General features: G+C 44.9%; 1 protein-coding gene across 3 annotated transcripts in view; it reads left to right on the top strand.

Moving 5' to 3' along the window:
• ST8SIA5 (ST8 alpha-N-acetyl-neuraminide alpha-2,8-sialyltransferase 5) overlaps nt 1-23,917 on the top strand; it is a 43,582-nt gene that overhangs the window by 2,333 nt on the left and 17,332 nt on the right. Inside the window, exon 2 of one of the 3 annotated variants that reach the window (XM_058824050.1) lies at nt 13,571-13,678. The exons of the other annotated variants lie outside the window; for them this stretch is intronic. Within the exon in view, the coding sequence (XP_058680033.1) occupies nt 13,571-13,678 (108 nt within the window). The remainder of the gene's footprint in view (nt 1-13,570; nt 13,679-23,917) is intronic. 3 annotated transcript variants of the gene reach the window in all.

Below are 23,917 nucleotides of genomic sequence, written 5' to 3'. Positions count from 1 at the left end.
AGAAATGCGATTTAATCAGCGTCCTGCATTGTTACCACAACGTTATTATGAAGGTACCTTTTTTTTTTCCAGCTTCCCTTTCCCTCCCTCTCCCTTAACACCCTGCATTACCTTCTGGTGAGCATTCCAGGGCAGCCTGATTGCCAGCGAGGGGCAGCTGTAACCTTTAATTACTCCTGCACTTCACAAACCTCCGGTGTTAAGCCCCCTGCTAGAAGCTGATTCTGGCTGTGAGGCTCCTTGGACGTGTTTTGACTTGTACCTGGTGCTTTTGGAGAGGCTCCTCGAAGAGGGGGAGCGGGGTATTTATATCCCTGGCGCCACTTGCCAAGCTGGAGCCTGGGGATGCAGCCATTTACTCTCTGGGATTCCATGTGCTGCCTGTTTGGGATGCCTTTGCCTGCATCCCAACACCTGCAGCAACAGCAGGCCCCATGGCCTCCTCCCAAGGCGGCAGGAAGAAATTCCCCCGTGTATTTGGAGAAACCTGAAAATTGCCCTAAAGTACTATTTCAGTAAGTGTACAGTGCTTTTAAGTCTAAATATAACACCAGGGTGGCTCATTTCTCTGCAAGAAGGTGGTGGAAATGGGTAAAGGCCATCAAGGCAGGGAAGTGTGACCTGAAACAAGCAGCTTGGGCACAATGCAGGTGACAGCAGAGACTCAGGACTGGTCCCAAAGAGCAGAGTGGAGAAAGGTACCCTTTTCTGGGAGAAAGATGGGGAAGTTTGCTGTGTGCCATGCCACTTACCCTTACCAGCAGGGAATGGGCTGGTTTGATGGCCATGAAATCCCACCTGAGGCTGTCCATGGAGGCTCAGGATCCCGCATTTGCTCATGGCCATGTTCCCAGAGCATCTGTGGGGGTGGCAGGACTGTGGACAGGAAAGGATGCTCCAGGAGATAAACTCTGCTCAGGGAAATTTGATAAGGGGCCCAGCCTCAGGTCAAAGTTCTCTCTTTACCCTTATGGGATGTTAATGAACTCCTGGCATTGCTGGAAGAAGGGGACAGCGTAGAGATTGAATTTCTAGGCATTCACACATTTTTCACCCACTGTGTAATGTTCCCCACTCCTTCCTTTGCAGTTTTATGCAGTGTCATTGGAAAGCAGAGTCCTGTCCCCCTTTTTTTTTTGCCCTTTTTCAGTTTTCTCCCAGGTGGGATGGGTGTGGGTGCTCTCATCAAGGCCAGGGCCTCATCCCTGCAGTTGCAGCTGAAGTTCTCTAGCAGGAGAGTCAAACCACAAGCTGCAGAAATGGCATCGGGAAGCTCTGGTCTCTGCAGCTGCTGATCCCCAGTAAAAAGGATGATGAAATGAGATATAATTAAGAGACTTTAATACCGATCTCTGGGGTAATTATTTTTATTTTAGGATTAATGTGATGATTAAAAATCCACTGCATTGATCTGCTAAAGTAGGTTAAATGCTGTGGTCTTCTGCTTAAATCCAGAGCTGCCTCTTGCTTTTATATTGACTCATCTTTCCAATGCTCGCCTTTCAGCTGAATTTTCTTTTGAATCAGATGCTCAGCTGAGGGCTGGCCTTTCTTTTGTCAGCTCTTGTTTGGCCAGCAGGGAATAATCCTGGATTACATCAGGAAACTGCCACTACAGTAAAAAAATGCTGAAATCTGTCTTCATCTCCCAACTTGTAGCATGGGAGAGATCAATAGGACAGTCCTTCCCTTTGGCAAGGGAAAGATATCAGAGCAATACTTTGCTATATACCAATATTCTGTTGGCAGGAAATTCACTAAATTCTGAGTATTTTAAGAGACTCACTTCTGCACACTGAAGAATGTCATGTGAAGAAGGGAATCTGCACCTTTAAAACTCCTTTTATTCAGCTGAGTTAGGAGAACACATTTCCAAAACTATTAAAGACCCTAAACAAATATTACCCCAGGGCCTGCCAGAGGGTAAAAAAAGATTGCAAAGAATCACACAGCAAGATTCAGCAAACCTTCCCATGCAGGCAGCCTGTATGATTTGGAAGCTTTGTATCTTCTAAATGAGAATAAAACATCACTCTTATCTATGTGTGCCCTCTTATTAATATCAGAATCTCATGACTTGAGGTAAATCCACCATTTTTTAATATCTTAGGCAGCTTTTACTCAGCACTTGCAAATCAATTCCCAGGCATCCTTACTTCTTTCCTTACCATGTAAGATTATCTGTGATCACTGCATGGACTAAAGGAATAAACCCAGGGAAGATGAACCTGAACTGCACATTTCATCTGTACCCTAAATTCATGTCATTCCTACAGCAGGAGCTGCAAATGGGGACATGGAGGTTATGTGTGGCCCAAGTTGTATTTTGTCCTAAAATGTTTTTTTTTTGCCCTAACTCCAGCCAGCTCAGGTCAGCTGAGAGCTCCTGCCCCATCTCTGGCACATGCTCCTCTGGCCAGCTCATAACACCCTGTGAAAGTGCTAGCCATAACCTAAGACCATCTATTCCCGTGTTAAAACTCTCCTGCCATTGAAATATCTTCCCCAAAAGGCGTAATCTGAAGGTCACCTAGTGAGTCATGTCTCTCTGGTCACACTGCTCTGTGCTTCCAGCTCTAACCAGAGGGAATTACTACTCCACAGAAATTACATGTATCCTGTGAGTCATCTGGATGAATCCCTGACAAGGTGCTGGGAGGTCTTGGGTTTGGGAAGCTTTCTTCAGAGAAGAGTGCTGGAAACTTCAGAACAAAGCAAAGTCTTCAAACAATATAGAACACCAAAAAAAAAAAAAAGTGTTTACAGGATATGGACATCACCTTAAAGTGGCCAGATCTAGTTGAGCACAGCAGGAGAAGCTGAGACTCATGCTGTTCCTGCTACAGGGCACTCCCAAGGCCATTTCATGGGGTGCAGGCATCCCTGCTGGCAATGGGATGGAGGGGGCAGAACCAACAGGGAGTTGATAGATTAATTCAGCTGTCTCCAAAGTCATGGGCTCACAGAATCACTGAATGGTTTGGGTTGGAAGGGACCTTAAAGCCCATCCAGTGCCACCCCTGCCATGGGCAGGGACACCTCCCACTGTCCCAGGCTGCTCCGAGCCCCATCCCTGGCCTTGGGCACTGCCAGGGATCCAGGGGCAACCACAGCTGCTCTGGGCACCCTGGGCCACCACTCTGACAGGGGACAATTTAACATCTACCCTAAATTTACCCTTTGTCAATTTGAGGCCACTGCCCCTTGTCCTGTCACTCCAGGCCCTTGTAAATAGTCCCACTCCATCTTCCTTGTTGTCTCCCTTCACATGCTGAGAGGCCACCCCAAAGCTTCTCTTTTCCAGGCTGAACAGCCCCAGTCCTCTCAGCCTTTTCTCTCAGCAGAGCTGCTCCATCCCTCTGATCATCCTGGTGGCTTCCTCTGGACTGGCTCCAACAGGTTGATGTTCCTCCATCCAGAGGCTGGATGCAGTCACCCCTTCCCATTTGTCACCCCATTCCCTTTCCCACTGCTATTGTTGGTTGCTTTAGGCAATTCTCCTGAATCCAAAAATTTTTCCTTCTATACTTAAAGGTTTGGGGATTTTTAACCATGATTTTAATTTGCTTTTAAAGCAGAGCATCAAATGGCTGAAATTTTAGAGTGTGAGGAAATGTTATTTCCTGTCCTGTGCTCCCTGGCAGTGCTCCCCATGGCCCTGATGCAGAAAACCAGCAGGGTTTATATCCCTGCTCCCTCTATGCTGTATTTCCAGCATTGTTTTGTTCCACCTCTGCTGTTGAGATGGCAAAACCACCTGCTGGTCTGGCCTGTGGATTTCCAGTCCTTCTCCACTCTTGAGATGACAGTCAATTAAGGTAATGAGCACCCTTTATTTCAGTGTTTTACATGTGCAAATTCCATTGTCCAAGTGTGTCACTCCCTGGTGTGTCACACCATGGTCCTTCCTGACCTCATCTCATGAGGGATGTGTCCTACATGGTGGCCTTTGGACACTTGTCCCTTTTATTGTGGCTTTGGACACCCAGCAGCTCCTAGGCCAGTGTCCACAAGCCCACCCTGTGGCTGGTTTGAATTGTGCTGGGCTGTAGGAGCTCTCCAGAAACTTTTTGCCCTGGAGCAGTGGATTATAGGTGTCCTGCCTGCTAGCCAAAAAGTGGCCATTGTCCCTACTCATTAATACAGAGAAAATTAAATCCTGATTCTAATTCATGTAGTACCCAGCAGCAGCTTCCTTCAGTCTACTTTGTTCTGTGAAGATCTAGGCCTCCTTCCATCCAAGCAAACAAAATTCTTGTGTATTTGGCTGAATATCTGGGTTAAATCCTCATTTTACACAGACCTGTTGCCTTGGTATGACAAAGTAATGGCTGAGTTTTGCCAATGCCCAGCATTCAACACCTTTTCACCCAACATGATTTAACTGCTGAGACATCTCTCTTAGAGAAGAAATGCCATCAATTTGTTTTATGATGTTTTGAAAATAATTACCTGCTTGGCCTCTTTGTGTGTGGGCAGGTACAAAGGTCAGTCTTGCCTTCATTTGTGAAAAGCCAAACCCAGAAACCTGTGTTCCCATTTTGGGTTGTGATCCACCCATGCTCCCCACCTGGGATGGATCACAGCCTTGACCATGAACCTCTGTGGCCAATGTTGATCACCTGCTGCCTTGGTCCTGTAATTTTGACCCTGCTGGAGTTTCCTGATGGTTCTTACACTTGCTGGATTTGCTTCAGCCATAATCACTGCGCAAAGCTTTGTATTTTCTTACTTCCACTGTGCTTCATTCTTACTCTTGATTGCTTTTTCATTTCATTCTCAATTTTTAATTCAAGTGTATTCATTGCTCAGCAGTCCATGTCTCCCTCAGGCAAATTGTGGACTTAACCTCTCGTTTCTTTGAGGCATGCTTGCCCTCTGTTGCTTGCATCCATTTTGCTTTTCCATCAGCCCTGCAGATAGTTGATGTCCTTTCACATCCATTTTATTTGGATGGGTTTATGCTTTAGTTCTCAGGGTGAATGCCTTAAAAGCAGCCTCTGTCATTGGTCTGGCATTTTCTATCAGAGCAAATACAGCCAAAGCTGGGCTTTTGACAGCCCTAACTGAACATCTTAGGCTGTAAATATTTTGGAAGGGTTGCCTAAGTGGCAGGAGAAGACTGTGCCATCCACCTCTGTGATGGAGAGAGAGAATATTTGCTACTCCTGTGCCTGGCACTGGGTACACCCTCACTGACTGTGAATGCATTTTTCTCCTTATCTTCAGCCTGAGCCCTCAGGGCACTGTGGGGACACTTGACCTGATGCTGAATATATTGGTGCTGGAAGCTTGAGATGCAGTGCAATTATTTTAGTCAGATCTCTTGTGGTGTGGTGAGATTTGGAACCCACACTGCATCAGGCATCTACCATCTCAAGTGTCAGAATTTGCTGGTATCTTAAAACATTTGGGATTTCCTGTATCTGTGCTCAGGGTTTGGTTGTGTTGGTTGATTTTTTTTTTCTTTTCTTGAAAACTACGTCCCTCACTATAATTTCATTCTGTTGTTGGTTTTGTCCTGCCCCTCAGTATTACAAATCATGATATTTAAATTATGAATAATTATAATTGTGAATAATTATTGCTAATAAGTTTGATAAAGGTTATCTATTATTCCTTGGATGTTTATCTTCCAGCCACAGATGAGAAAAGGCAAGACTGTAAAGGTTTGGAAGGTATCCTTGGATGTTCTTGATGTCATGGTCAACATTAGATCCAGTTTAAGCCAACCATTTGAATGTGTTTTTTCCTTCCTGGGAAGTCCTTTTAGACCAAGTTTTTTCAGATACTGCTTGTGAGTATCTGATGCAAGATTTAACCCAAATGTGACACGTGCTACATGAAACAAAACCTTTTTTCTGTGTAATAATGGTTATAATCCAGAAGCTTCCCACCTATGTTTCCAATTTTGCTTTTTGCACTAGTCAAAATATACTCCTCCACCATTTTAATACTATTATTTCCCTCTAACATAAAGAGCCAAGCTTGTCCCTGGTATAATTCTGTAGGGCCAAGAGTGTGGTGAAACCAGACGTGCACCTTTCCTATATTGTCCATCCATATTTTGTGTTTCGTGGGGCTCATGTTATTTAATTTCTTCCTTTTGCTCTGAATATACCATTCCTGCTCTTCCACTTATTTTCATACAATTTTCAAAACCTTTTAATAATCTTGTCCCTGTGAGATGGTAAGTGATGAGCTCAGTAATTACCCACTGTCAGTCTATCTACAGAGCTGTAGGTCACTGAGACAAAGGTTGATCTCTATTAAAGCAGTGAGCAGAAGAATGTAAGTGCTTGTAGCAGGACTAAAACTTGCATTTTGCTAATTTCTCTCGAGAAATAAGTATTTCTCTAAACTGGGCTAGTCAGATTCAATGCTTCTTCCACCGAAAGATATGAATTTTTTAATGGACTCACATTAGAAGGAGAGCATATTGCTCAAGTCCTTGAGATGGCCCCAGGAATGTTTTATTTATTTGTGCCTTGCCTGGCAGGGTTATGGACCTGGATTACAGGTATTACCTGGCACAGCACAGGTGAATTGGACCTGGACTACTGCTACAGGCAGATTCTTTTTCTTTTCTTTTCTTTTCTTTTCTTTTCTTTTCTTTTCTTTTCTTTTCTTTTCTTTTCTTTTCTTTTCTTTTCTTTTCTTTTCTTTTCTTTTCTTTTCTTTTCTTTTCTTTTCTTTTCTTTTCTTTTCTTTTCTTTTCTTCTTTTCTTTTCTTTTCTTTTCTTTTCTTTTCTTTTCTTTTCTTTTCTTTTCTTTTCTTTTCTTTCTTTCCTTTCCTTTCCTTTCCTTTCCTTTCCTTTCCTTTCCTTTCTTTCCTTTCCTTTCCTTTCCTTTCCTTTCCTTTCCTTTCCTTTCCTTTCCTTTCCTTTCCTTTCCTTTCCTTTCCTTTCCTTTCCTTTCCTTTCCTTTCCTTTCCTTTCCTTTCCTTTCCTTTCCTTTCCTTTCCTTTCCTTTCCTTTTTTCTTTTTCTCTCTTTCTCTCTCTGTCTCTTTCTCTCTCTGTCTCTTTCTCTCTCTGTCTCTTTCTCTCTTTTTCTCTCTCTCTTTCTCTCCTCTGTGCTGCATCTTTTAACTTGTTGTGCCTTGCATATTTATTTCAAAATTGATTGGGGTGTTTAAAGTGATATTTAACTAATCAAGTAGGCATTTGCCTTGTTCTTGTCACCTGGCTTTGTTATCTTCAGGGACTAAGTCTGACCCTTTTGTCAGGGAAGGGGTTTTGAGCATAGGCTGGTCCGACTGGGCGCTGCTGGGCTGGGTCTGATCCCAGTGTCTCACTGTTCACTGTGGTAACTTTAGTCCTTTACTCCTTTTGGGCCCCTCTGATATCTTTTCAAGCTCAGTGTAATTAATTTTGCTTTTTCTGGCCTGTGCAAAAATGAAAAGGGGTCCTTGGTTTTGCTCCAAACCTCTTCTTGCTGCTGTCTCTGCTGGCTGCTGTGCTTCTCCTCACCTGTGCAGCAGTCTGTCACACTGAGACTCCTGATATTCTCCTCACCCAAGCTCCTCCAGCTCCCTGATCCATTTTAGTGAGTGCTTCCAGTCCCTCTCATCTGCAGGTCACTCATGCATACCACGGCTTTAGTTTTATTTTCCGTACACCCCGTGGACACAGTGAGTCATAGTTTCCTTATTTTGCGGAAAGAAGGAACTGGATCTCTGGCAAGATTAACCATCTGACTTTCCAGCACCTCTGTGACAGCCCTGCTAACAGGCTAAGGGCACCACTTTCCATTTTCAAAGACAGCAATGATCATTTAACACTAAAGGCTTCAGTTCCTCCCCCTCAAGGGCACACGAATTACAAAACAGCGAAGCTGAGGTACAGTGAAATTGATTTTCCAGTGACTTTAGGAAGCCTTTACATGGCCTGGGCTGTCGGTCATCAGGACAGAGGCTGGATATGGCTTCTATATCTGAGAAGTGTATATGGCTTCTAGCAGAAACAGGATTATTAAAATTACTAATTATGTATATGGAATTAATGAATGTACTATTTGCTAATAACTTCAACAGGAGCTGAAGTCACAAAACCTGGGTGTCCTGTCACTTCCTAATGGCTTCTTTGTTAGGGAGAGTGCATATAGAGAAGGGATGTGAGAACTGCTGGAAAGCAAGAGCAGGAGAAGTGAAGACAAATAATAGAGGGAGTTCAGAAAGACAAAAAATTTGCCTTGTTCTTGGGGACATCCATATCTTCCTTCCCTTCCTCTGCTTCTCCTTCCTTGCCCATCTGTGCAGGCCAGCAAGCTGAGTCAGGTTTTGGCTTAGCTTCACCATTAGAAAATAACATTCATTTCTGCCTGGTTTTTGCTTGGGCTTGGATTTAGCCTGCCTGTGGTAGATGCCAAATGAGGATAGTTGTAGCTGTCACCTTTTAGACATGAGTGGAAGTCTCCCGCTGCCTGGGATTAAATGGGATGAACTGGTGGTATTTGGGGAATAATTGTGGCAGGAGTGGCAGGTGATGACCCCACTGGCACTGATGGCTCCTCTGTCACCCAGAGCTGCTGATGACTGTGCCACCTGCACCAAGCTGCTCTTGTGCCTGGGAAGCACATGGATCTCTCCTGAGCAGGTTCTGCTGCACACGCAGTCATGGATAGTGCCCAGACATGACCTCCAGCTGTGCTTGGAGACTTTTGGGTCTCCTTCTTTCAGCAGCTCCCTTTATACACCTTGCCTTCTGGTTTGAAGTGGGTTTTCACCTTTCCTTTCCTTTTCAGAAGGACAATAGGCCCTGCTGAGGGGGGATCTCAGTGTGGCAGCAGCACGGGTTCAAAGCTTCTCCCTGCAATTCATCCGCTTGCTCGTTCTTGCCTTGTAGTTCAAAATCCTCATAATTATCTGACATCCTCTGCTATTAAAACCTCTGCTTGTGTAGGAGTTGTTTTTTGTTTGGATTGCAGCAACAGGCTTTCAGTCTTTGCTTCCTGCTGCTTCCTAACAGCCGGTTTTGACAAGCCCTTCAGAGTCACTGCTGCTTTGTTAATTTTCTGGCTTTTCACCCCCTCCTCCTATTATTACTTTACACTGATGTTTATTTGACCACACACTGATTCAACACTTACAGTTACCAATTAGGATCAAAATATTGCTTTGACATTTACCTGAAACTCAAGGCCTCTGTTGCTAAGGCATCCAACTTCATGGAGTTTCTGCAACGCGAGGCAGAGCATTGCTCACACTTTTATTTGTTAGGGATAAGTCTTGTGATTAATGGTATCCATAACTGACGTACATCTTCCTTGATGAACAATTTGCTTACATTCATGGGCAAAACGAACCATCTCTGCACTGAGAGGGTTTCTGGTTATTGCACCTTTTATGAATTCTTTCCTTGCCGTCATCAGCATCACACGTTGGGGACACATCCCAATTTTAGAAGTTGTTATATTAGGGCAAATTGAGCAAATGGCAAAGTTCCACTTGACAATCATTGGCAACAATTCCAAGCTTCCACTTAGCTTTTCTTTCTTTCTTTTTTTTTTTTTCTTTTCTCTTTTTCTTTCCCCTTTTCTCTCTTTTTCCTTTTTTTCTTTTTTTTTTTTTTTTGTTTGAACTGTTTGACACAAGCTATGTAAATTACATAGTAGGCCTCGATGTCTCAGTCATTTCCTCAGCTTTTCTCACCTTCTTTTAACCTTTCCTTACCCTCCCTTTTGCTCTGATGCTTTTTCTCTTCCTTTTCTGTGTGTCTGTGCTCTGTGTGCTTTTATATTGCAATTCTGATTCACAGAACCTTAATTTGTTTACCTGTTTAAATGCAGTTACTGCTGAGAGTGAACAGGGTAGAATTTGACTCAAATAGAATGCCAAAGAAATACACTGATGAAGCAGCTCAAGTCTCTTTTCTGTTTTCTCAGGCTGTTTGCACATTTGGCCAGACAATTTTTTACGGATGCTTACAACTCAAACCTGAGAGGATTAGAAAATTTTGTATTTCAAAAATTAAATTCTCCCAACTCAAGGCTGATTGAAATCAATGGTAAAGCTCTCAGTAATCCTGTTAGAAACAGAATTAATTCAGTGTTTTTAAATGTCTCATCCTTGGTATCTACTCAGTCCTAATACCACAAACCATTATTTATGGAAGTAATTCTTACTGTGAGAAAGAGATTTATTGCACCACCTCTGGAAAAAATGCAGAGCAGCAGCTTGGTCTTAGTCTTGCAGACTTACAGTGAGACACACAGCCCTGTAAGCTGTGAAAAGTTTCTTTGGTGGGGTGTTTTGTGTATTTATAAGTCTGTATTCTGTTAATCCCTGGAGTACCTGTTGGAAGAAGAGCCCTGTGTGATCTGGCTGGCTCAGGGCTGGACACTTAACTTTAATCTGACCCTAAGCTCAGCTCACAGCTCTGTCCTTAACCACAGAGAGGTGTCATAACCAGATCCCTCCCTGGATATTTTTGTACCTCCATTAGATCCCCACCCTGCCACTTCAAAGCTAACTATTTCAAGCTGGTCATCATAAGACATATCTGCCACTCCTCAGGGTTAGTCTTGCAATCTCCCCTTGGATCTTACCCAAAATGAGAATGTCCTTTACACTTTGTGCTTCTGCTGCAGTGCATGCCCTTCCCCAAAACCAGCTTGATGAAAGGAGGGCATTAAAAAGTGATTTTATTATTTGTTTTGCTTGATGGACAGATTCACCCCCCCTCCACTCTGAAACATTTACTTAGATTTCCTTTCAGCTGTTACATACAGAGTAAAGACACACAGACAGGGAAGGGACTTTACTGCATGTTTTAATTCTTCACTTTATCTGCCTGAATATTGGCTATGCTGTAGAAGAGTTCACCTCTGGAGGACACACCAAGACCAGCCATTTATCTGGATTAATGCTCTCTATTTCAATTTGCAAGCAAATATTGAAGTCCCAAATAGTGAATTTAAATCCAATTAAAAGGCACAATTCCAGCTTGGTTTTCCCACAGTTCTACCCTCTCTCCCAATATATCATTCAGTGATGCCTTTAACAATTAAAAGATATTTTTAAGGCCATATACTTAAATGTCTTTTACAAAGATATATATTTGAAGAAACCATGGTTCTATACCAGTTAGTGTGGTAAAAAATGTGTAAGACTGTGGTATATGGGACAGAACCACAAGCATTTATTTCAACAAGCCTCAAAGTGAAGGTGTCAAAGTAATTTTCTTATGTTTTCTTCACACACCAATATTCCACTCATAAATTTTACTTTGGGCCGGTCAGCTGAATAAAAACGAAAGTTATGGGGCTGCCTGACAATCCAGAACGCTGCATTACCCAATGGCTATTACAGCATAATGTATTCACACTTGGACATTAATCATGGAATCACAGGGTGGTTTGGGCAGGGAGGAAACTTTAGCCTCATCCAGTGCCACCTCCTGCCATGTTCCAGGTGGCTCCAAGCCCCATCCAGCCTGGCCTTAGACACTTCCAGGGATCCAGGGGCAGCCACAGCCAGGGATCTGGCAGGGAACCCCCAGATGCCCAAACCCTGGGACCCTCAACCAGCGAGTCCCAAACCCTGCGGGGCTGGTGAGAGACCAGCCGGGCTCAGAGCAGCCTTTGGGGCGGTGTTCACCCACCCAAAACAGCGCCAGGGGCAAACACCAGCTCGCGTGTCCTCACCTGCATCCATCGGGAGTCAGTTCAGAGCCGCAATCGTCTCCTCACGACAAAGCAGCATCCAGCTGGGCTTCAAGGAGCGGGGGTTAAATGGGGCTCAAGAGAAAGAGACTGCAAGGGTTTCACAGAGTCACAGAATGCTTTGGGTGGGAAGGACCTTAAGATCATCCAGTCCCACCCCCTGCCATGTGCAGGGACACCTCCCACTGTCCCAGGCTGCTCCCAGCCCCATCCAGCCTGGCCTGGGGCACTGCCAGGGATCCAGGGGCAGCCACAGCTGCTCTGGGCACCCTGGGCCAGGGCCTGCCCACCCTCCCAGCCAGCAATTCCTAATTCCCAATGTGCCAAAATCTGTGCCTGCCCTCTGGCAGTGGGAGCCATTGCCTGGGTGCTGTCCCTGCCTGCCTTGTCCCCAGGGGCTGTGCAGCTCTCCTGGAGCCCCTGCAGGCCCTGGCAGGGGCTCTGAGGTGTCCCTGGAGCTTCTCTGGTGCAGCTGAACAGCCCCAGCTGTGCCAGGCTGGCTCCAGAGCAGAGGGGCTCCAGCCCTGGCAGCAGCTCCGTGGCCTCCTCTGCACTGGCTGCAGCAGCTCCAGCTCCTTGTGCTGCTGGAGCCAGGGCTGGGGCAGCTCTGCAGGTGGGCTCTCACCTGAGCCCAGGGGCACAGGGGCAGGATCCCCCTGCCCTGCTGCCCACGCTGGGGATCAGCCCAGGGCAGGGGGTTCAGGCTGGGGCAGGCCCAGCTCTCACCCACAGCACCCCCAGCTCCCTCTCCCAGGGCTGCTCCCTCTGCTCAGCCCCAGCCTGGGTTCATCCCATGGGCTGCCCTCATCCAGGTGCAGCTCCAGCACTCGGCCTTGTTAAACCTCACAAGATTCCCCTGGGCATATTTTAACACCCCATGTTGTTCCTTCTTAATTCCCTATGCTGATAATTGCTCCAATTAGACAGGAGGATGGATGTTGCCTGAGAGATTCACCATCCCTTGTCATAAGCCTGGTGACCAGCAAAGCTATCGGGGTCCTGGATGCCCTTTGTTTTGGATAAAGCCTGCTGGCAGATTGCTTCCTGGCTGTCCCCACACAGCCCAACTGGGAAGTTAACTTTCAGTATTGGCAGCACCAAATGTTTGCAACTCAGCTTGCCAGGCTTCTGAAATAATGAAATAGGGTTAAAAAGGAGAAGTTTAAAAATAACAATCTGCAAGATCCTTCTTCGTTGGCTTCTGAGATAAGAGAAGGGTTTTGGCTTGTGTTGTCCAATATTTCCCCAGCATTTTTAAATTTCTACCCTGCTACTGGTGTAGTTTCCAGAAGACTGCAAGCCTCATGGGGGTTGGAACAAATCTGTGAAAGTTTGGAAAACAGGGGCTTGGGGTGATTGCGTTTATGCATTGGCTTTAAGAAAATGCCATCTTACCAAACAGGCAAAATAAGCACTGTGTTATGACTTCACGAGAGACGTCACGAAATGACACATCCTTTGCTAGCAAAGCCAGCAAATCAGAGGAAGGACCCAGTGCCCAACACATTTAGCAACTCCTGTAGATGTAAAACTGAAGTTTGGAGCTTTTACTTCTTTGGCCCTGTGGTTTCCCACGTCTCCAGCTTTTTGCCCTTATCTTTGGAGAATGAAATTTCCTCCTCCTCATAGATGTGTGCTGTTTATGAACACAGATAACTACTGGCCTTCAAATTTGTGTTGGGAACCTGGTATTGTTTTCATCCAACGACTTGCAGAGTCTATGGGAAGTAAATATTATTTGTGTACCCTAATAAGGTGATATCTTGTTGCGCTTGGTATCTTTTAACTGCTTTCGATGAATGTGTCATAGTCACATGTGTATGTTAGGAAATAGGACATGAGAACTCATGCTGATAGACTTGACCTAATGAATGATATCAAATATCAACTGCCTCGTTTTCTTGCTAGAGGGCTGCAGTTTAGCTGGCAGAATGGAGAGGAATTGGCAAATTGGACCGGCACCTTTAATTTCACGGATGACGGAGCAGTGAAGAGTGGCAGTGACACAGGCACCAGGTACCAACACCCGAGGGAATGGCTGTAGAGATCTCTCTCTCCTTGTGTGAACCACAAATGTGAGCACAGGCTGTATGAAAAATGAGACCTGCAGTGTGCTTTGGCTGCCTGGCACTGCTCCCCACAGTACAGAACACGTCAGGGATGCCCAAGCACTGTGCTGCTTTCCCCCTTGCAGGCCTTGGGGACATTTTGGAATATGCCATAAGCATCCATTAAGTCTGCAGGAGGGTGGTTTCTATGTTCTGTCCTCTCCTGTTTCCCTACCAATGCTGTGTGTCAAGGTGTGGCAGTATGGGAGAATGGGATTTCAGCAGAAAATGTCCCAACATGACACTGCTGGTGCATACAGAGCACACCTGGGAATGTGGTCTTTAGAATAAAACATGTATTCCATGAAAACATAGCTTAATTTAAATTCTTTTCAAGGCCTAGCAGGGGAAAAGTGTTCTGTCAAGATAAGGCTGGAGTATTTCCTTTATTTACAGTATTTGGCAACATGAGAAGCACTGATGTGCTGCTGCACTCTTTGTACTTCCTGGTTTGACATGGGCTCAGGTGTCTGCAGGGTCATGAGCAGAGTCAGAAAACTGGCAGAAGTTGTGCCTAGAGAACTCCACAGCTATCCCAGGCCATCTGCACAAATCCAGGCACAGGCATAGGGTGGGTATTTGGGCTCTCTTCCTGGAACACCAATTACAGGAGTAGTTAAAAATCCTGAGTCATGTGTAGCATCGAGTGCAATAAGCAGCAGGGAAATCTTAGAAAGAGCTGTAAAATAAAGAAAAAACTAAAAACAATTAAAAGAACCTTACACTTAGTACTTGTGTATAAACAAAACACTGGGTTAATTGCCCATTTTATTTTAAATATCATCATTTTGTAACCGTACACCACTGCAGCTGTGGAGCTGATAGCACTTCAAAGGCAAGCAGAAGTTGCAGAGTCTAACCTGCCAGAAATCATCGTGTCACTGAGCCACAGCAATGCTGCAGTTCTTGTTCAGGCTCTTGCTGTAATGTGATCCTGTGAGTGCTGCCTGCTGCTCTGCTGGTTGGCTTTGTAAAGGTTCTTTATGAGAACAACCGTCCTCCACTGCAGTTTTTCTCTTAGAGCAGGGATGAAAAGGATTCATGTGTATATGTGTTGGTGTGTGTATATATCTTCCTCTCTTGTTGCCTTTTCAGTATCTGCATATATAATGTCTATTTACAAAGTCTTCAGTTTAGGCACTTGGCGTATGAAAGAGCTCAGTGAGACACAAAGACACACATCATCTTGAAGGCATGAGAAAATAAACAAATATAGATTTCCTCCTCTAGACACCTTTGACAGAGGCAATTGAACCATCATTGATTGTACGGGGAACCAAAAGCCTTGAATACAAAAGACAGAGTCGTGAGGGGCTGAGCCACAGTGCTGCTCTCAGTCTCTTCAGCCTCTTCAAAGACAAACAGGTTCAAGGTGCAAGTGGTTTTTACACAAACAAACCACACAAGCTAGATATAAACAGGACAAAGTCATAATATTAATGAAGAAAAAATGTGTATTTCAAAGCCTGTGTTATGTGATATGTCAGTGACTGTATCTCTGCTGCCCAGGCTCCCCAGGGATGGGCACAGCCCCGAGGCTGCCAGAGCTCCAGGAGCCTTTGGACAGCGCTGCCAGGGATGCACAGGGTGGGATTGCTGGGGGTCTGTGCAGGGCAGGAGCTGGGCTGGTGATCCTTGTGGGTCTCTTCCATCTCAAGACATTCTGTGGTTCTGTGTTACTGGCAGTGGAGCTGAAAGCTTTTCAGTCAGGGATAAGTCTACCTGCAACATATTTCGCGTCTAAGTGTGCTAGAGATATTATTTATCCTTTTGTACGGAACCTGGGAATATAGTAAAATTTAAAAAAGTACTGTGTAAGTGTGGAGATGAGACTGTGTGGTGACTACTGCAGAGCTGTGTCAAAATTGTTTACTATTTACATTTGATCACCTTTCTGACTGTGTTGTCACCAGACATCTCCTGAGAGTCTTAATCTGACACTCAACTTTATGCTGTTGTTGTAAAATGAAAACAAGTCTTCCTTTAATGAATAATTCTTTCCACTGAATGGAAAACTTGCAGACTACATTTCACAGATCTGATTTTATTTGTATATATTTACAGGACTCCAGAGAGATGTCTGAAGTGCACAAAACTAATTGTATGTCAGCATAAGCACACAGAACACCTTTTCACTGCATAGCTCTGCAGTTTGCTGTGCCACCACCTTCTTGTAAAAGGTTTTGTGTTTAAAGATATTAATTGAAATAGATGTGCATATCATTTCCATTCACTTGTGCCATTTATATATATAGAGACATATGTTTATTCATGCATGTGTGGTATCAACTTGAACATATTCTAGAACTACTCTTTATCTTTTAATTACATAACCTAATACAGGGTGTAGAGATGCTGACAACTCATCCTGTAGGAGTGAAGGTTTAGATGAAAATGAAGGACTTCCAAAGCAAAGGCACGCAGAGAGAATGAGTGCATTAGAATTGCAAGTCAGCCAGACTTAATGAGAATAGTGGCCTTAGAGAAACCAATGAGCAGTGAAGATTAAACACTGCATGAAAATGATTAAGTTAGAAAGATATTAATATTATTGTGTTATGTGATTTCAGTAAACATTGAGGCACACCTTAGATAAAATCACACAATATTTTGGAAGGGACATTAAAGCCCATCCAGTGCCATTCCCCTGCCATGGACCCGGACACTTCCCACTATCCTTGATTGTTTCTAGCCCCATCCAGCCTGGCCTGGGGCACTGCCAGGGATCCAGGGGCAGCCACAGCTGCTCTGGGCACCCTGGGCCAGGGCCTGCCCACCCTCCCAGCCAGCAATTCCTAATTCCCAATGTGCCAAAATCTGTGCCTGCCCTCTGGCAGTGGGAGCCATTGCCTGGGTGCTGTCCCTGCCTGCCTTGTCCCCAGGGGCTGTGCAGCTCTCCTGGAGCCCCTGGAGGCCCTGGCAGGGGCTCTGAGGTGTCCCTGGAGCTTCTCTGGTGCAGCTGAACAGCCCCAGCTGTGCCAGGCTGGCTCCAGAGCAGAGGGGCTCCAGCCCTCTGATGTCTGAGGTCTGAAACCAAACACATTTCTCACACTGATCCCTGCTCTGACAGCTCTGCTGAGCTGGGGTAACTCAGCTAACCCAGGTTTTCATCACAGTGCTTAAAGACAGTTCTTCAGACTGTGTAGAAGCAGTCCATGGAAATAAAATCCTGTGTCATGTATGTGGTGCAACCAAGAGTGTGGATCCCCTTTGTGTCACCTAACACTGCTCTGGGCAGGCACTTGACAGATCCCAGTTTGCTGGGCCTTTTTGGGCACCAGAGCCTTCATTTCATTATGTTGCTGAAGGCCTTCTAGGTGTCAAGGAAATAGTGATTACTAACAAGAAGTAAAAGTGAAGCACAGGAGCTCCACAAAATCCATAGGGATTTCAACCAAAGGAGGACTACCCACACAGATGCAATAACAACCAGTTGTTGAACACTGGCTTATTTTTGATTCTTGTGCATCACCCATTACTCATATTTCTATCTTTTGCATTTTACTTTGCGCTAAGCATTGTTAAACCTTACAGCATCGCTGTGGAGAATCAGATCAAGGGTTTTATCTAGTGCTGGTTATGACAAGTGATATACACAACCCCTTCCCAGAGCCCTGATTCTTCTGCTCTCCTTTTAATATATTTTCCAACTTACTGGAATTGTGAGTCTTCACGCTTAAGTAATTTTTCACTGGCAAGAAGCTGCCCTAATGACAGGATGACTTATCTGCCATATGAGTTGGTTTATGGTGTTTCCTTCAGTCAACTGGAGCTGCAGATAAAATTCAATGTAAAATTCTGTGATAAAACTACAGAAACCTTTGGTGGGTGAGAGGAGATCTTACTTTAAGGCCTGTCAATCTGCACACTGAATTCTCTAGCATGACAAATCTGAAGCTTTGTCTTGTCCCCACTGGCTACGAAGTAAAGAGTAGAATCAATTTGATTTGTCAAATACATGTTTCACAGGAGTGAATATAAGGACTTAGGATTTTGCTTAAGTCACATTGCTGAGTTCTTCATACAAGGATCCTAAAATCTAAAAATGACAAGAAAAAAAAAAAAGGCAGATGCTTGCAAGAAGCTAAAATGTGGGGTTTAAGATGTCATTGATGCATAAGAGTTGTCATGAATGTTGCTATATCTTCTAGGTGGGTGGTCATATGGGTAACAACATCAGCAGATTATGTCAGTCAGAATGAATGGGAAAGGGCTTGATTAAAACACCCAAGAACCAGTTTATTAAAAATCTGAGAATTTTGAAATTAAATTGGGAAAACAGGGCTTCCTGCAGCACACTCCACTGCTGCTTGTCAGGAGACAGCATTGGTTTGACACAGCAAAAGACAAGAAGCACCAACATGTCCCTGAAACTCAAATCCAATGCAATCTCCAATAAATCATTCACACACACAGCACAGTGGGAACACCTCTAAATGAGGATGGGTGTCAGTCTGGCTCAGAGAGGGCCTGGGAAGCACAGGGGGTGGTGGTGCTGATGGGCTGCAAGGTGGGCTTATCTCCAGGGAGAAGCAGGAGGCAGCCTGGACTTTGCTGTGCCATTTAGGGCTGTTTCTGCTGGAGCTCCTGCTGCTACACCCACGCCTGCTGCAGTGGAGCTGTGTTCTGCAGCTTGCTCTGGTGCTGTGCTAGGCTGAAACCATGGAGAGAAAGCCTTGTGTCCCAAATCAGTGGGCAGATGGGAAGGGAACAACGTGCCTTTGGCAGGAGGGGATGTTTGGTCAATTCTCATTGCTAATGAGGCAATGAGCAGCAGAGCCAAGCAATTCCAAGCGATCTGTGTGTGGAGACTTGGAGATGAGATGGGAGATCATAATAAAGATGGCAGTGAGCAGCCAGTGACAGTTTGCCAGGAGCTTCCATGGTTGTGATGAAAAATATATCCTCAGGGCATCACAGCCATCATCTTGACTGCACAGATAGGGTGTGTGATACCTGTGGAGTCATGGTCAGAAAAAGAATCCAGAAAAGGAGCACCTCCAACTAGAAAAAAATTGTGCACTTTCTACTTTTCTGGGGATGTTCAGTGAGCTATACAAGAAAAGCCTTTAAAGGACAAAAATATAAAAGCCACTCCTCATCTGAAGATCAAACTTACGGATTTATGGCTGGTTCATGGAAGCACTTTTGGTTTTTTGAAAGCAAATATTTTAATTTGGAAAACAGGCGCAATATCATGGTCCTTGTCTTGATGGATGGACCTATCTAAAATCATCTATTATGAAACCCCAGGAAAGCTTACAACTCTGTAAGACCAAACATCTAAAAATATCCAAAGTGAATGAACAGTGGGTTCATGAATCTATAGCTTTTAACCTCAGCTGTGGGATCTCAGCACCTCAGGATGGAGGTGCAGAGAGGCCGAGACCACCCTTGGGGGGCTCGGGAGTCCTGGAATGCTGCCAGAAGTGTCTGGTGGCAGGATTTTGATCCTACACAGGAGATGAGACCTGTATGAGGACTGGGAGGAATTCACTGGGTGAATGGTGAAGGGATAAGTTAGTTAAAGTGCAAAACACAGGGTTTAGGATTTTGGTACAGGGGGGTCTAAAGAAGTAAGATGGAGGAATTGGGGCGTGTCCTGTCCTTCTTCTTCTTCTTCTTGGCCTCCATCTTCTGTGGTGGTGGTGGCACTTTGGGATTGGTCATTACTAAAAGTGCACCGGTTAATAAGGGTAGAAGGTATTGGGGAGAAATGATAAATATTGTACACGTAACTTCGGGTATAAAGATAAGTGACCGCCCGGGGGCTTGGCAGTGTGCCCATGGCTGACTTGCTGTGCAGACCTCTGTCGGGCTGAAAGAAAATCTTTTAGATAAACAATTAATAAACACCAAGACCGAGACAAGATCAGAAGTCTCTCCTCGTCCTTTGAAGCGTCAGCTCTTCAAGGCCATCCCTGGGCCTTTCCAGGCCACCTAGAACAACAGCCAGAAAACCTTACAAGCCTAAACAGCCGAGAAACAAATCAATAAGCGGCCTCCCGGAGCTCTCTCCGGTAATAAATCAGCCGGACTTTAATCAGCAGCGAAAAGAAGAACGCCGAAAACTTACACTCAGCTACAAGAATCTTCTGGAAAACCTAAGCCCCTGTACAAGAATTCCACATCCTGAGTTTTAGTTACTTTGATTCTTCTAGAAAGACAACTAATCTTGAACTAAGCATGCCACTTCTATCTTTAGCTTCCAGGCACTGAATACTGTTTTTCCTTGCTATACTGCATTGAAAACCTTCCTGCCACTGGTAATTGCTTCCTGGTGCAGTATCTCCTTATTCAGTCACCATATGTTTAGATTAAGCTTCACACGCCTCTCATAATATTTTAAAATCCAGAAAATTTCTGCAAGTCCTTTTGTAACTCTCACCAGTGTCTCAAATTTTCCCCAAAGATGAAATGGCAGAAGTGGATGCAGTAATTCATAAGAGCTATTACTACACGATACATACAGAGATAAATGACCATTTTATCTTGCTTATATTTTAAATTTTTTTACATGACACAGCTCATGGTGGCATATTTTGCTCCCACCTACAGAGACATACTGGAAGTTCATGATCAGTTAGACATCTAATGCATTAGAGATGAAGATGGTACAGGGTTTAAACCAGTATTGCCAGTGACATTGTCATCAGCACGAGGTAGGCAGGAGGAATGTGAACCACCTTTCTTAATATTTGTTGTCCCCAGGGATGAGACAATCAAATAGTCTCATGAAGCTGTGTAAAAGAAGCCTGATGCTTCTCCAGTCTCCTCTGTTGAACCCACAGCTCTTCCTCTCTCAGTTCAGCCTTTCAAGCATCATCCTCTTGTGGACAGGTCGACTCAAGGCTCTCAAATAGCAGGAACAGCACAAGCAGCAATGTGATCTTTCTTCTTTATTTTGGTTTTTTTTTGTGCCACAGTCCTAGTGAAGTTTAAGTTACTCTAAGAACATCAAAGATTCCTGCTTCCCTTGCCACATCTACATCAGCTCCTTCACCTGCTGAACAGGGATCATCCCTTCCCAATGGGACAAAATAATCTTGGGAGAACAGGCCATGCAAAGTGGTAGGATGCTTTTATTAAGGGAGAAAAAACCCTGAATTCATGTAAAGCCCTTAAACCCTTTGACCAAATCTTGTGGGTTTTGAGGTTGTCACGTAGAAGCATTAAGAGAAGCAAAGGCCAGAGGGATTTGGTCTCTCACAATGGGCTCTGATGAAGTCAACACCTACTGTGCTCTATTCCAGATGAATTGTCCAGGGCCTCTAGAGCTGTGGTAGGCTCCACCCCAGCTCTATTTTTGCTCCAGGGACCTGAAGGTTCCATGCAGATCTTGCCAGATGATGTGAGTCCCCTGTGCTTTGGGGAATGTGTGCTCTGGCACACTTGGAGCGTTCCTGAGTAAGGAAGGTGAACCTCGACCCGAGGTTGGCCATGGATCTGCCCATAGTGATGAACACAGGCACTGCTAATTGGACAGCACTCTTAATAAGCATTTAGTAGAAGCCTGCAGGGCTTGGTTCTTTTATTCTCATTTCTTAGTCACTGGATAATGTATATTTTTGGAAAGATCTTTGTTTTTCCTGCAGGGTAGGTGGAATCCTTCCTGCCATGCTCTGCGGTCTCGCCGTGCAAGTGCTGCAGCCTCACTGCAAGCAGTGTTGGGAACTGGCACTTCAGGAGTGAGCAGAATGAATGGGAAGGCAGCTTCAGAAAATGATCCTGCTTAAAAGATGCCTGACCATTGCAGTAAATTATACTTTTAAACCTTTGTTCAGTATATCAGACAAATCAGTGTCTCAACCCGAGTGTCGCTTGAAGGCAGGATTGAAGTCTCGGGCTTTTTAATTCGTGTAGTGTGATCAAGAAAAGCTTACTTCTGATCAAAGCAGGAGCAGCCCAACTGCAGATGATCAAAGACCTAAGTGTTAGCTGATGTACTGAGAAACCAAATGTGTCTCTCACTAGCGAGCTCAGTAGGCAGCTCAGCTGGAGGTGAGGTTGCAATGGGGGACGTGAAGGTTAGAAAAGAAGAAAGTTTCAGTCAGTCAAAAATGGAAAATTACAGAGTGAACAGCATCTAATTCCTGGCTACTCAGTGCAGTGGGCTGTAAAAAAATAGTGCCCTCCGAGCACTGTGTGGTGTTCAGGCATAGAATTTGACCCTGGAAAAGTGTTGTGGGTTTGAAAGCTACAACTGACGTGAGCAGACACAGAGCAGTGAGTGGTGTGTAGCACCCAGTGCCCTGGGAAAGCACAATCCTACATACAACTGAGCTGTTTGCTATAATTCATTTGCAGTTGTGTTCTTAAGGTAAAGAATCATGAATTCTTGTATTGGTTTTCCTGTAGAGTTTGACCTTTAAAGGGATAGAAGTTATTTATGTTTCGTCAGGGGCAGTGGAAAAATGCAGGGAGAGGACATTATGGCGGTGACAGATCAACTCTGTTTTATGGATAATAAAACTTGACTGTCATTCTTGTAAAGCCAAAGCACAGACCTTTTCTGTAGCAAAAGGAGTAAGTAGTATAGTCAGGTTTGTCACTTGTCACTAATCCAGAACATAAATCAAAATAAACTGAGCTACATCCTTGTTTCTTAGCTGGAGATCAGACTGAGGAGGATGATGGGGAGGACAGTTTCCATTTGTGCTAATTAAGCTTTCTGACAGGCAAATGTATCTTCGTTCACAGGGAACTACATGTTTTGGAGTGGGAGTTAATAGGCAGGAAGAGCTCTCAGAGACCAGGGAGTGGGTGAGACTGATGCTTCCTCTGGGAAAGTGTGGGGGCCTGATCTCCAAACACTCCCTGCAGGTCCAGACCCTTGCAGGATGAGGACGTGGGTTTAAAGGACATCTCTGGAGCTGAGGGAACCCATGGCCCTTGTGCTAGGGCCTGGTGTTGTGCAAAAGCTGCACTCTAGGAAAGCACAATGTGAAGCACTTCTGTGGGAAGAGGTTGTCCAGTGCTCTGGGGAACAGCCTCTGCTAATATCCTGTAATATCTGCAGCAGGAGGAATCATTGTGAAGCAAATAAAAAGCATGAATACTCCTGGGAGAAAGAGAGAAACTCTTTTTTTCCCTGAGTCTATTGACCAGCCACTGTCTTGAAAAACTCCCACTGCTGTTGCAGCACCATTATTATGGGCAGCTGATGTGCAGAAGGATCCACAGCATTTCAACTCAGGAGGGTTCAGTGGCTGTCTGTCTGCTCCAGAGAGGTTCAGGCTGAGGAAGGACAGCCCAAAGGATGTTTATTCAATAGCTTGGCATCACTGAGCTCACTTCAGCCAAACTGACCCCATGGCCAGCAGCATTTTCTCCCCTCTCTGTGCAGAATGACATTGCCATTGTTGTCCCCTGCCTTTGCTGCATGTGTCCCATCAGCAATGTGTCATCCAGCCCATCCCATGGATCCTCCCTCTGCCCTTCCATGGGGTGCTAAATGGTGAATTCAGTGCTGCCAGTGGCTCTGTTGGGAAAGCTGAAGCTGTTGTGAGAGTAGAGATTTGCAGGACTGTGCTTTTTCAATCTATAGGCTCATGGAATAGCTCTGCTGGAAACGCAGTGTTGCCTCATGGATTGATTTCCTTTCAGATCCAGAAGTGGTTTATTTTTGACCCAATCCTTTCCTTCTTAACCTTCTGCTGCTGTGGTAACACATCCTTTTTCATTTCTATTTTTGGTTTGTGGATTGAGTAAACAGGCAACGATCAAAGGGAATGGCTGGGACACAGGAAATTTCATCTCCATTCCATAAAATGACATCTTTGACTCCAATGCCACAGGCTGAAGGCAGCTTTCCTGTGCTGTGGTGCTCCCACGTGACTGCATGTGCTGTTCAACATCTGAGCTGCTGCTCTCTAACCTAGCAGCACAGCCAGAAGTGCGCAGGAAAGATAAAAATAAATGTTAATCTAGATTTTTGCTCTGCTTATCTGTCCTGAGGCACATTCAAGGCAGTGAAATGAAGTGTTGGGAGGCAGGTGAGGATGAGGCTGATAGGATTGCTCACTCCTGCACACGCTGAGTAGCAGGAGGGGTGTGTGAGGTGCTGAATGTTGTGTGGGGGTGTGTATCTGCCCCTTGTCACTGTGTAGAACGTGCACATCCAGAGTGCCAGCATTGCCTTACTCAA

The sequence above is a fragment of the Ammospiza caudacuta genome, chromosome Z, assembly GCF_027887145.1.
Source record: "Ammospiza caudacuta isolate bAmmCau1 chromosome Z, bAmmCau1.pri, whole genome shotgun sequence".
NCBI lineage: Eukaryota > Metazoa > Chordata > Aves > Passeriformes > Passerellidae > Ammospiza > Ammospiza caudacuta.
The sequence above is the reverse complement of the archived record's forward strand: the minus strand, read 5'-3'. Positions and strand labels throughout refer to the sequence as shown.